This window comes from Neodiprion pinetum, chromosome 6 (assembly GCF_021155775.2).
Source record: "Neodiprion pinetum isolate iyNeoPine1 chromosome 6, iyNeoPine1.2, whole genome shotgun sequence".
NCBI classification, from domain to species: Eukaryota; Metazoa; Arthropoda; class Insecta; order Hymenoptera; family Diprionidae; genus Neodiprion; species Neodiprion pinetum.
This window is the reverse complement of record NC_060237.1, coordinates 8671339-8684094: the sequence shown is the minus strand read 5'-3', so window position 1 is coordinate 8684094 and position 12756 is coordinate 8671339. Positions and strand designations below refer to the sequence as shown.

The window sequence follows — 12756 nt, the reverse complement described above, 5'->3', positions numbered from 1 at the left end:
CTGACGGATCCACGGCCAAGGGCCACGCGCCTAGAGGCAGTCTTGGGAAAGATATTTCTCAAATGAATATTGCATGTGTAGTGTTGCTATATCTATAGAATACAGATCCCGGTTCTACATACACAGTGTCTAACATGTAGTGTCCCGATTTTTGATCCTGTATGTTAATCCCTGATGATATTGCGGATAGAAAAATTTCAGATTTATAGGAGTTTATGAAATCATTACAGTAGATCACTACAAATAGTCGTTCGATGGATCCAACATCGCAATGATTTAACATCTGGTCGAAATTTTTTTGAATTTGATCCGTATCGAAAACATTGTAAATTAAACCCAATTACAGAAAATATAACGATTCTGTGCATATTTTTTACCAACCTTATTCATCCGAGATTAAGTCGCATATCAACTTCTACGCAAAAGCTTTTTTACTTTCTCCGATTTTATTTAGGAAAATTCCATTTTAAATAAGCATTGAAATCAGAAAATACGATTTCGAAATGCAACTTGATTAACGACGACGAAAACACATTTCGCAAACAACGCGTCGTCTTCGTAAGTTCCTATTATAGTTATGACATAACTCGTATTTTGCCAAAATTTCTTTTATTCCTGTACATCGATTCATTTCAAACATCGTTGAGTCAAATTCTACGAAATGTAATTATTAACAGTAGACTTTTGCCGGTGGGTTGGCTCGGCTCGAGGTTGAATTTTAATAAATGCTGCTATGCTGTATGTTCCCTTGAAATAATTATGAAACAATAGAAAAATATCAAAATCATTATTCAATAACCCAATTTCAGAACTTTAAACTATACAATACCATTTCCATGAATCACAGTTCTCTTTCCGCACAGCGAAATGGAGATATAAATTTTCTCGTTTACAATTAATTTCTCAAGTCATCGAAAAACTAAATACCAAGTTATAACATGCTTTATTTATTATTAAAAAGTATATAAATACTGTTTTAAATCTATTCAGGGTGACTTTTGAACGTTGAGTTTGGCGAATGAAAATTAGACAAATAATATACTTTTGGCAGCAAAAACATGGTTTAAAAAATTTTATTACGAATTTTCTGTATTGTTACTTTTCAAGGATATCGTTTTAAATGGAGTTCTACTTGATTAAGTCCCAGCTGCAGTTTCCAAATAAAGTTACGCCATATTCACGAGGTTGAAGTTAGTAACGCTACCGTGACGAGACATTTCGAAATTTGAGTGTGTTTTGTTTTATTACGGTTTACTGAATTTCAGACAATTCGAATACGGCGGAATGACGGTTTTTCCTCAGCATGAATCGTTACGATAACGTTGCTAACTTAAACATGATTGATATTCACAGATGAGACATTATCGATATTATCAAGAGAATTGCACTCTCCATCGAATGGCTCCTCCACCGTGGTGCCCCAATGATACGTTCCTGGTTAGAAAAATGACGAAGGCGCATGCTTGAGGAGCGGATGATTTCGCGGCCACGTGACCAGTCTCTTTGGCACGATATGTGATCCGCATATGTGTACAAAGAGAATTCCTGAGACAGGTTCGATATGTTGAATATAAAAAGATAATAAAGAACTGTTTGATTAAAATGTCGAGCCGTTTAATGAGTCTTTGAATTGTCTGCAAAAGTTAAAACGGAGTACTTGGAAGAAGTTATTTATTTTTATTCCCAGCACGACGAGCGTCACTCTAGCTACGTGTCTCTTCGTCGATCAGCCACGAACAGCAGGGAGAGACGAGAACTGGCGTCCAATTAATCTCTGGCAAGTAAAATGGCAACGTCAGAAAGTGACGACTTCGAAAGCGCTGACGAGGAATTGGACAACCTTTCGGCGCCAGCTAAGCGCGTTTCTCCACGTAGAGCCCGGGCCGTCGTCGACTCGGATTCGGACGACACGGACTGGACCTCCTCAAAGATTGACCCCTCCTACGGAACCCTGGGCACATCTGACACCAAGAGAAAACGCGCCTCTCCAACCTTCCCAAAACACAAACCAAGCTCTATTCAAGTCAGCTTGAAGAACCTAGAGAGCGAGGGTAAGTCTGACGACACCGTTGACCCGAAACCAGCTCTTAGCCAACCGCCGGCGGTATCGCAAGCTGAGAAAGAAGCGTCGTCGGAATCGAATACGTCCCAAGATTTGTCGGTACCTGATGAGAAGAAGCCAGAGCCTTCGAATGAAACTGGAAAATCAGACGGTTCTGTACTACCGCCAAAAACTACGGATGAACGTCAAGCCACTTCTGAGTTGTCGACAACTGCCAGCGGCAAGGATGAGGTAGAAAAACCAGTCACAGAAACCGTCAGCAGACCGAAAAGGGAGAGACAGCAGAGACAGCAAAAGCAACGGGAGCCTAGGTCTCTCGGGGAAAAGAAACTGGGGTCTAAGATCACCTCAGAAGATGCAAAGCCCAGAAAAGTTGAAGGGGCGGTAAAGTCTCCTATAGTCGAGAAATGCTGGGAAGAATTGGATGATATTTTGTCAAAACCCCGACCCGACATTGAACAGAGAAAGTCCAAGTGGGACAGCAGTTGGGACGATCCAACGAAACCGAAGGGCGCAGATGAAGAGATAGAAGAGAATATTGAGGTTCCGGAAGAGTTGAAATCGAATAAAAAGTTCAAAGAGGTGTTTAAGTCCGATGGCTGGGGAGATATGGATGAGGATTTAGAAATCCCTGATGAAATGTCAGAGGAAAAGATTCTCCCTGTATTAGACAAGCTATCCTTAGCTGGCGAAGAACAGAACAAAAATGCCGGTTGGGGATGGGGTGGATGGGGCGTCAGTTCATTGATAAACACGGCGTCGGCCGGAGTCACTAGCCTAACGAACCATGTGAGTCACGGATTGACGATGCTGGAAGAAAGCATCGGTGTTCCAGACCCTGAAGAATTGGCAAAAACTGAAGAGAGCGAGACCGAAGGTAGCAAGACCGAAGGTGTTGCCGACGGTAAGATATTGAATATAGGTATTAAGATTAGGTCATGTGTCGGTTAGCGATTCGTTGACCTGAACGCACCACCAATGCTATGACAAGAATGTGTTTACCAGACTGGACTCAACCTTGGGCTTAAAATGCAATTGCTGATTCCCATAATTTAAAACACTGTGTAGGACAAAGTAATTGGCAAATTGGTTGGTACGTGACTCACTTAATTTTAATGTCGGTGTAGAGACTGTGTCGGAAGAAGTTGAACACGTGATTCATATTTAAAGCGTCTCTTCCTAAATCGGCGATAGTATCGTTTGGCTCACCAATGTTGATCAACTACAGCTGCCATACGCGATATTTATACAAGATGTTTGTTTCAGAAAGAAGTCAACTGGAAAAAGAGCCGTCTGATACACAATCTCAATCATCATTTGGTTTTGGTAATCTGATGTCCGGTGTTTCTTCTATAACAAAACTTGTCGAATCAACAAGTAACAAAGTAATTGCTGGAGGTTTGGACACGCTGGAAACAATTGGTAAGAAGACAATGGAAGTATTACAAGACGGAGATCCCGGACTCAAGAAGAAAAGAGCTTTCTTCACGCAAGACAGTGACAAGCCTATATTATCACAAATGCTTAGGGAAGCTAAGGACAAAGCAGAAACAGAAGAGAAAACTTTAGAAGAAAAACAATTGGCTAGAAAAGTACACTTTGAAAGTCTCTTCGATGACTATCAGGGACTTGTACATTTGGAAGCGCTAGAAATGCTGTCTAAACAATGTGATATCAAGATACAGCAGCACATGATCAATTTAAATGCCGACGAGTTGTGCTCTGTTCAAGAGACCTTAGATGAGGTAAAGGAACTGTGTGATTTGGGAGACGACGACGGAGATGATGTACACGAGACTGATCTTCAGGAAAGATTGAAGGGAGCTTGTAAAGACCTTGGAGTGACTATGACTTACGATAAACTTATTGACGTGAGAATAGTTAATGGTTACACAATGATTGAAATTTGATCCTGATATTTCAACACAGCAATATTTGTGCATTACTGTTTTTTTTAAATCGGTCACATTTCAGACTTGGGAACAAACAAGGGCCTACCTTTCAACTGTGATTTCTACAGAGTCGGTGCCTGCTGATAGAGAAGTGTTTCAACGTGCCATTTCGACTCTTGCTCAATTCACAGCACTTTCTGTAGAAAGATTTCACAAAACGGCAGAATTACTTCTTGTCAAGGAAAGACGTAGCACTGTAAACGAAGCCGACGCTTTGGTTCAGCTCACCAACATTTTAGCAGGCGAAGTTGGAGTCATCGCTAACCTGTTTGCAGACAAGCTGAATGAGCGTGTTAAACATTCAGACAAACCAGACGCCACAAATGCTAATATCACCACGATTTTCCTCGAGGTATGTTATGTCATTGGCATGTAGAAGCGATTGCATAAGCATTTGAGTTGTACTTACATATTTCTAAGGAAATTTTCATCATTGTTCACAGGCAGCAAATGCAAGCTCATACATTCAAGATGCCTTCAAATTGTTGATTCCAGTTCTCCAAGTTGGAGCTACATAGTCTCACCTATTTTTGTATATGTTTTATATAGGGTATATGAAATCAAATTACTATAAGATTAATAAAAATCATAGAAGATTAAGCTATATTATTGGATGGCTATCGATTTTTGATATGTACCATATTAACTCATTTTTGACGAAAAAATTTCTCAACATAGGTACAATTTTTACTTCGTATTTTAATGGTAACCCAGCTTGACTTTCTTTGCTTTCTTTGTAAAAGAGTCTATATAAAATCATGAATAATAGTTTAGGCCAGATAATAACAAATTAATCCCTGCACTCAATCCGTATGCTTTCAACTAACTCGTATTAAAAACAAGAAGAATGTCGAGGGTGTACTTACAAAAGCTTTGATACTGTTATATCGTTACAAATGTAACAACGTCTACGAAATAGTATAATATTTAGAAATCATGTTTGTTGGATAATATTTGGTACAGCCTCAGAAGTAGTGTCTCCATTTTGCACTGTTTATGTACAGTTAACAAAATTATCACTGATGAATCAATAAACAAGAGAGTAATTACAAAAAGACATTTTTCATTTATTATAACAAATCGTTTCCCATACCGGCATGTACAAATTTTAGTGCTACAGATTTACATTGTACAGGATATAAAACTACACAACTGTATAATCTACCAACTGTAGTTAAAAGAGCAACGCTCATTGGCTTTATCTTATTTAATAATTTGTTTCACTTTTCATACGACGATATAAACTGTGCATCTATTTATCTCGAAGATATTATGCATTTTCTCTGTCACATGAGAGCTTATTGAAATAGGGTGTGGTAAAGCATAACTGCAGTATGTCGCAATAGAAAATCTGGACACGTATGATGAATCAAGTAATATTCAAGTTGTAACAAAGATAATAAAATACCAAAAGTCAATTTTTCAAATAAGCAAATGGATGATGCGGTGTTGAATACAAAGAATGAGCTGCTTCATGTTTCGCAGTGATTTTTTTGTTTTTTACAGCAAATGAAATGTGCGTAAAACAAGTCTTATTACGCACTTACATTACTCGCAAAACAAAACTCTTGACATGATAAGACTTTGTCTTCTAAGAAAATTAAGTGTACAAAAAGATACGAAAACAACTATTATTCACAGATTCCCTTATGACCCTCGGCATTCATGCGAGTTTGCTTCTCATTAAAAATACATTTGCCCAATTCGAATCGTAAATATGAAAGTATGGAATTTGTTTCTTCGTAAGTCCACTTTGATTATGTTTGGGATTTAATTACAGATTTTTTGACTAAAAAAATGACAAATAAATTAGTTTCGATTTTTTTTTTCTTCAAATATCACTAAGATTCATGATTTTACATATTTTTGACTTTTAGACAGGTACTCATACCGAGCACACGTTTGGTCCTTCCAATACTGTAATACCCCTTATTACATCCAATTTCTCGGGATAAAAATCCATGAAACAATATTTTCCAGTATACAATCGTTTCATCTGGATTTTATGTGACGAATGTAATACCAAAATACACTTAGATTTTTTTTTCATCAACTTTAATGCTTATGTCTCTTGTTACCAGTTGGTGGTTTTTGAAGTTGAAAACTGAAGTTGGAGTCTGTTGCTGATAGGGAAGTTGCCAAGTTTGACGGTGTGTTAAAACTCAAACCTGTTGCTGGTGGTTTGGCAGACGCACCAACTGAAATACTACTGGCTGTTTGTAATGACGTTGCATTACCCCAAGCTGAAACAATTTCATTATTACATCGCCTCTAGAAAGTATTACAAAATTAAATTTACACACACCTTGAGGGCAGTAAACTACCTTTTAAGCTCTCCGAAAATAGGAAAAAAAATGTCAGCGTATATATTAAAACCATTATTACATTTCTGTATTGATTTGTGTTCCATGAAAGAAAGGCAGCCTCCATAGGTATCCCATTACTTGATTTAAAATAAATACAATCCCCCTTACTTAAAACGACATAACATTACTTTTATGAAGCACATTGCATTATTACATTTCTGTATTGATTTGTGTTCCATAAAAGAAAAGCAGCCTAGATAAATATCCGGTTATATTGATTTAAAAAAAAATTACAGAGCCCCTTAGTTGAAAAAACAAAACAAAAATTTGACAAAGCACAAAATCCAATGGGTAATATTTAAATATATCTAGGTGTGCTCGGGAGAATCCTAACAGTACATTGTTAGAATCATGCATTTTTCTTGTCCAAGCATAAGCCTGTTCACCTAAAGCCAAAGCAATTTCAGATGAATTTGACATAGGGAATTAATGAAATCTGATTTTTAATTACCATTGCGAAGACAAGAGTTATATAACTATGCATAAGAATGAGTGAATAAAAAATTAATACAACAATATGTTGTTCATCATAAGCATATTTTTCATAATGGATGCAAGAAGGTTTACTGTTCAAATTAAAACAAAAAGACATTCCTAAAGCATTTCCGTCACAAGGTCATCCCATATTAAATGATGCGATCATTCCGCGTCTTTGTCTGTGAATCGGCTGTTTTTTTTCCCTTCATAACTCATGAGAGATCTACGAAATATTAGATTTTTCAAAAATCTATTGATCGACATATGAATTTTCAACGATTTTAGCAAGAATAACCACTAGTGAACTGCAAGATAGTATGTTTGTGGTTCACTGGCGATTATCGTTAATAAAAAAGTGAAAAACTCGTGCATGTTTCAAAATTATTTTAAAAAATCTGACACATTTGGTAGTTTCATATGAAAGTATTCCACTGTCACTAGTCATATTCAAGGAAATTCGCAACTGTCAATAAGATTATAAGTGTCTGGTTACTTTTTAAATAACAGAGTCGAAAGCGAGTGTATATGTAATTTACATAAGCATTGAAACGAACTGAATAGAGGTCCTTTGCCAATTTATAATTTTGTTTCTTTACCAAATCTTGTCTGTAATTTGTGTTCAGTCATTATATAGCTTCAGATCAAATGTGATGTACAAATTACAAATAAGGTGACCAATTTTTATTCAATAATGTCTGTAATAGTAGCATCTAAAGCATGAAGTAAAAGCATGAAGTTATTTTCCATGCAAGGTTTTTAGTAAGGTAAAAGCTATTCAAGCTGTACTGTCCCTTCAAAATAGAAAATTAATACCGTTACATTCAAGCTTTTGAAAAAATTTGATATTAGCAACATACGTAATTAAAATGAAGAGTGATGATAATTTATGCTACTTGAAGAAAAATCCCTCTAGGTTCCCCGAACACAAAACACTATATAATAATGAAAATAAAAAACAAATGCTATACCTCAAATACTAATAAACAGCCACTACTTTTTTCCTGTAAAGGCAAAATAAATACAAATCAAACAGATAATAAATATATTTAGTGATAGCTACAGTGTAAAATTGTCAATCAAGGATATCACACTTGAATGAATAACTGCTATGTAACGAAAACAAAGGAGTCAAATTAATGAAGCTATAGAGCAAACGGATGTAGCAGAGTTGTGTAGTTGCTCTGGTTTTGTTAAATCAGTATATAAACGCAACGTGCACAGTAATAACGTATATGAATTCATATTTTGGTAGCAAAGAATAATTGTACAAAGTCTTGGTGAATTTTATGACTATTTTTTTGTTTGATAATTGTTATTTGTGTCAAAGTTCAAAATCTGAGGAAAGCTTGCAGTGCAGAATGGCAAATGGTGCGTTGGAAAATTAATACTATACCTATGCTTTCAGAAAATTTGTGCGTCAATATTTCATAGCAATTTTAATTTATGCGCATTCAACGATATATATTTCGTTGTGCAATCATGGCACGAAATAGAAGACGAGCAGATTACATGTTTAATTTTTACAACAAAATTTAAAGTTTGCTATAGCGTCAATTTACTACATCCATCTATTCTCCGTCAACTTTTTGATATTGGTAATAATTTCTACCTCATACTAAATCCCTGCAAGACCTAAATATAGGATACGTTTATGGGGTATTTTATATACGTGACTAATCGAAAAATACGTGAGTAAAGTGAAGAAGAGGATATAAATTTATACAAATGTAAAATAGAAAAAAAAATCCAATAAATTACACAGTATTTCTAAAGGTTCATCTTACCACTATTTACCTAAAGGGTTCGCTGTTCCATAGTTTGGTGGTCTGCTGGTATTTAGGTTTGTTGAGGATAAAAAACTTTTGTTTCCTAGAATAAAAAATTTTACAATATCGCAAATTTATCATCATTCGAGGATAAGTGAGACGAATTCAACTCAATCAGATACGTCGATGTTTTCAAAAACGTATCGCTTATGAAGTTGAGACTCATGCATCTTCAAAAATCGCTCGAAAGTAATAATTTATTCACAACGTGGAAGAATTCTTGCAAATTAAGAGTTCCTGTTTATAACACCCACGATTGCCATTCCGAAAATTTCATCTTCACAGGTACAGAGTATACCAGAGTATTTGAATGGTTTAAAATGACATGTAAGTTAAAGGTGAACAGGAATCACTTTAGTAAGTATTGAAAATAAACAATTAAATATTATCATAATCCCTTCAGTTCTGTACCCGTTTAAAACAGCTATCTGACAAACAATAATTCAAAATGTTATGGAAGAAGATCAATGAGGTAAACTTCGAAGGCTGGTTCAACAAATGTATTTTATTATTAGTTACTATTATATATTTTATTGCCTGAAGACAAACTTCATTCGTACAAATTAGCCTATGGAATTGTCTAGCCTACCTGGACCAAATGGAGTAGGACCACTGTTGATTTTTCCAGAGCTGATCCTGCTCATTTTTTCGTTTAACTTGCTGTCTTCAAATACGTTAGAACTATCTTTTAAAACGTATTTCCTCAAATTGAGATATTGTTCTTTTTGATGTTGAACTTTAGCGTGTACACCTTGCAACTTTCCCGCGACTGCTATTAATGATTCGTGAAGCTTGCTCATCGCCATTGTTAGTTCTAGGATCAAAAAATGTGGTCAGTCTGATTGATGATGTGAAAACATGTATAAGAAATTGAGCTTTGTAAATATGATGTATGAAAGTGAGAATAAGAAAGGTAAACTCACCCTGTGGAGTTAACGTCTTTGGTGTCACCATGGTATGTATATGTTTTTCAGTGGATTCTATCTGAGATCTGAACAATAATAAATCCTGTTCAAAAGTATCGGCAAGTTCCATAAAGAACAGCAATGGCGCATTGTTCTCATATTGCAGTCCTGCTGGTGTATCGTGTGTTCGTTGTGCAATTTCTGCATTTTGTAAAGCTTTTGCTGTGTCCTGTTTCAATTTGTCTGCCAAGGAACGATCTCGCTGTACCGAACCAGCGAGAGTTGTTAGGAGTTCCATCAACGACGCTGTGTCTTCGGCGCAGCGATTTAAAGGTCTAACGGAACCCCGAGCTATGTCCGAAGTGAATGACTTCTGGGTCTTGATAAATATTCTGGAGAAAATTCAGGGTGATACGTTACAAAGATGATAAAAAAAAAGTCTTTATTACTCCAATTTGACAAAAAAGGTACTAAACGTCTTCGAAATTGAACTTCATTGTTATGCCATGATTACTTACTTGAAGTTTTCAATAGTCTGTGTAAGTTCATTGGGTATGAGGTTTTCCTTAGCTGCTGTTGGGCTACTACTTCCTTGAGTTAAACCTAGTTTGTTGGCAGAAACATCAACACCACCAAGGCCCTGGATATTAGTAGTTGCCGTTAGGGCGGCTGAGTTCACAGGTTTGGCACCAAACAAACCCCCGACAGGTGCAGCACCAAAAAGAGATGCTGAAAGTAAAGAAATCGTTCGATAAAATATTAGGCAGGACTCAGTACTGCAAAGCATGGTTGAATTTTTCTAAAAAATTACACGTTTGGCATAGCGAAACTTTGTAACGCAAGTAAGTTTATAGAAGAAAAATTTACTTGCCTGGTAGAGTTCCTACTTATGAGAACTACTACCAAGCTCAGTAAGGTAATAAGCCATTTGGAGATAAATTTTGATCAGCAAGAAGCATTACAGTGAATCATTCCCTTATGTTCTTCCTAACATTGCTATAATCTAAAAATACTCAAGAGAACAATACTAACAACCCGTGGTTGTAGTGGTACCAAAGTTTAAAGTGTTGGTAGGTTGAGTGCCGACACTAGTACCAAAATTCAGTCCTGTCGTAGCAGCGGGTGTACCAAAACTGAGACCGCCAGTCGGGGCTGCCGAGACAATCGGAGTTGAAAATAAACCTGAAGATACACTTGTTATGGCTGTTCCTCCAGAGCCGAAAGGCCTTGAGGCTTGCGAAGTGGTCGAAGTACCGGCTGTGCTACCGAATCCAAAGTTCGGAGTCGTTGATGTTCCAGATATGGCTGTACTAAAGGATAAGCCACCAGTTGCAGCTGACGTCGCTGCGAACGACGGTGTGACTGTTGAAAACGCTGGAGCTGGTCTGAAAATAGGATTGAGATACGTTAATCGTTTGTCTCAGAGGGTAATAGAATTGGAAATAGAATCGATAATTTGCGTTACAAGTATTGACTGCGAATATCAGTAATTGCTAGTCTTGAACTTGTTTTCGGAAAGCATTACTAGTAGCTAACGTATTCCTAATTGCATTCAAGTTATGACACACAATGAAGTATTGAAGAAAATTAAAGTAGATGATACAATGATAAGTTTTAATTGGATCACCGCAGTGATCCGCGAAAGTTATTCATCTTTCACGAGAATGAGAGTTTTGAGGTTAGGATGATTACCGCCAAGTTTGAGGGAGTGTTCGCTGTCAGATGACAAGACTTACTTTTGATTACCAAATCCAAAGGTTGTTGTCGTGGTTCCGGTAGCAGGAGTGCCAAACCCAAATTTCGACATGCTTCTTGCGAGTGTTTTCAATCTAATATTTAAAAATATCTATACTACGTCTCGGCAAAACATTACATTCAAGACATGGCTTGAAACTTCACTTCTCAAGGATTAAGGTCGCCCGCGTGTCGCACGATGTCGCTGTTCGTTGCCGCCAATTTGAACCGTCGAGCTTATACGCATGGAGATAGCATCCCAATGGTTGCACGTGTCACGGGGTCAAGGCAATACAAGTACATTCTGTCTCTGTCGCTCTGCGCTGCGATTGGCTGTGCGCCCTACTTCGGCCAATCAAAGCGCGGAGCGAGCGAGACAAAATGTATTGAGATTGCTGTTTCCCAGTCACGAATGTCAGTGCTGGTATGCTACCTCATGTGTACAAACTTGATGATTCGACTTGTTGCTTCCAATTTCGTTATGTGTTGCTAACAAGCGGTAAATTTAAACACTTAACAACATTTTCGAATGAATCAGCCTGCCTCAGTTTAGATCGAAGGATAGATAAAAAGTTTTAATTGATCCTAGAGCCGTAGCTCCCTGAGGACCATCAAATACGAAGCTTACAAAAAAATTTCAATCTTATATTTATACACGAAGTGATTAAAATAAGCAACACGGAATTCGTTTAGTTTAGTATTCATTCGAAATAATCGTATCATTTCATTATATGGACATTTTCAAAATCCATTTATATTACTTGAATACCGCGTGCCGGGTTCTGGCAAACCGGCAGCTATTCAAGTAGCTGTTATTGCTTTACTACCTACTTTGAATAACATTTTAAAAAAATATGAAATATATGATTGATGATAACCAATTGAAATTTGTCACGTCACCCTTTTCCCACTATTATCATGTCACTAACAACCCCTTTCTATAGTTAGTGAGCAAATAATCGAACCCACCAATTTTCGGTTTGGTGAGAAAAAACTATGCTGTAACAAAAACAAAATTTAATTTCTAGGACTATTTTTAGGATTGTAATACCTGAAGAAGTGACAAATATTCTCAAACTTGAACCGATCGAACATAGTAATTAGCAAATTATTAAATGAATAAAAGGTAATGTCCATATCTCGGGTTCTAATTAACTTTTTGAAACTTTTTATTTCAATTACGCGTTTTGGAAAAAGTCACCGGAGTCTTGAAAAATATCTAGAGTAATTTGAAAATGAATGAAATTGCTCACACTTTTTTACGAGCTAGAATTTTAAATCTATAAAAAACTTTCTTTGTTGACAAAAATTACTTTTTCTCTGTTACACTTTGAAAGTAGGCATTGAAAATTATCCCGACTATTTTTTTCCACATGGTAGAAATAATCTGACAAAAGTTATCGAAGAAGTGCGGATTTACGTGGACCGTTTATT

At 36.6% G+C, this 12756-nt stretch overlaps 2 protein-coding genes across 9 annotated transcripts; one reads left to right on the top strand and one right to left on the bottom strand.

Moving 5' to 3' along the window:
• Positions 1 to 1394: 1394 nt before the first annotated feature.
• Positions 1395 to 7682, top strand: LOC124221306 (protein FAM114A2). 3 transcript variants are annotated; one of them, XM_046631184.2, is made up of 5 exons: positions 1401 to 1554; positions 1688 to 2966; positions 3329 to 3933; positions 4037 to 4366; positions 4458 to 5071. In XM_046631184.2, exons 2-5 carry the CDS (start codon positions 1787 to 1789, stop codon positions 4530 to 4532), a joined length of 2190 nt encoding a protein of 729 aa, XP_046487140.1. In that variant the 5' UTR covers positions 1401 to 1554; positions 1688 to 1786; the 3' UTR covers positions 4533 to 5071. The 3 variants fall into 3 exon arrangements, with proteins under 3 accessions (XP_046487142.1, XP_046487140.1, XP_046487139.1); XM_046631186.2 differs by lacking the exon at positions 4458 to 5071 and adding an exon at positions 6096 to 7682 and having other exon boundaries at positions 1395 to 2966; XM_046631183.2 differs by having other exon boundaries at positions 1404 to 2966.
• Positions 4680 to 11524, bottom strand: Nup58 (nuclear pore complex protein Nup58). 6 transcript variants are annotated; one of them, XM_046631192.2, is made up of 8 exons: positions 11325 to 11523; positions 10621 to 10973; positions 10107 to 10317; positions 9607 to 9980; positions 9273 to 9497; positions 8642 to 8726; positions 7826 to 7858; positions 6119 to 6257 (listed from the first exon to the last, which is right to left on the bottom strand). In XM_046631192.2, the coding sequence occupies exons 1-6, from the start codon at positions 11393 to 11395 to the stop codon at positions 8644 to 8646; spliced, it is 1317 nt and encodes a 438-aa protein (XP_046487148.1). In that variant the 5' UTR covers positions 11396 to 11523; the 3' UTR covers positions 6119 to 6257; positions 7826 to 7858; positions 8642 to 8643. The 6 variants fall into 6 exon arrangements, with proteins under 6 accessions (XP_046487144.1, XP_046487143.1, XP_046487148.1 ...); XM_046631190.2 differs by having other exon boundaries at positions 8652 to 8726; XM_046631188.2 differs by lacking the exon at positions 7826 to 7858 and having other exon boundaries at positions 4680 to 6257; positions 8652 to 8726; positions 10642 to 10973; positions 11325 to 11524.
• Positions 11525 to 12756: the final 1232 nt, after the last annotated feature.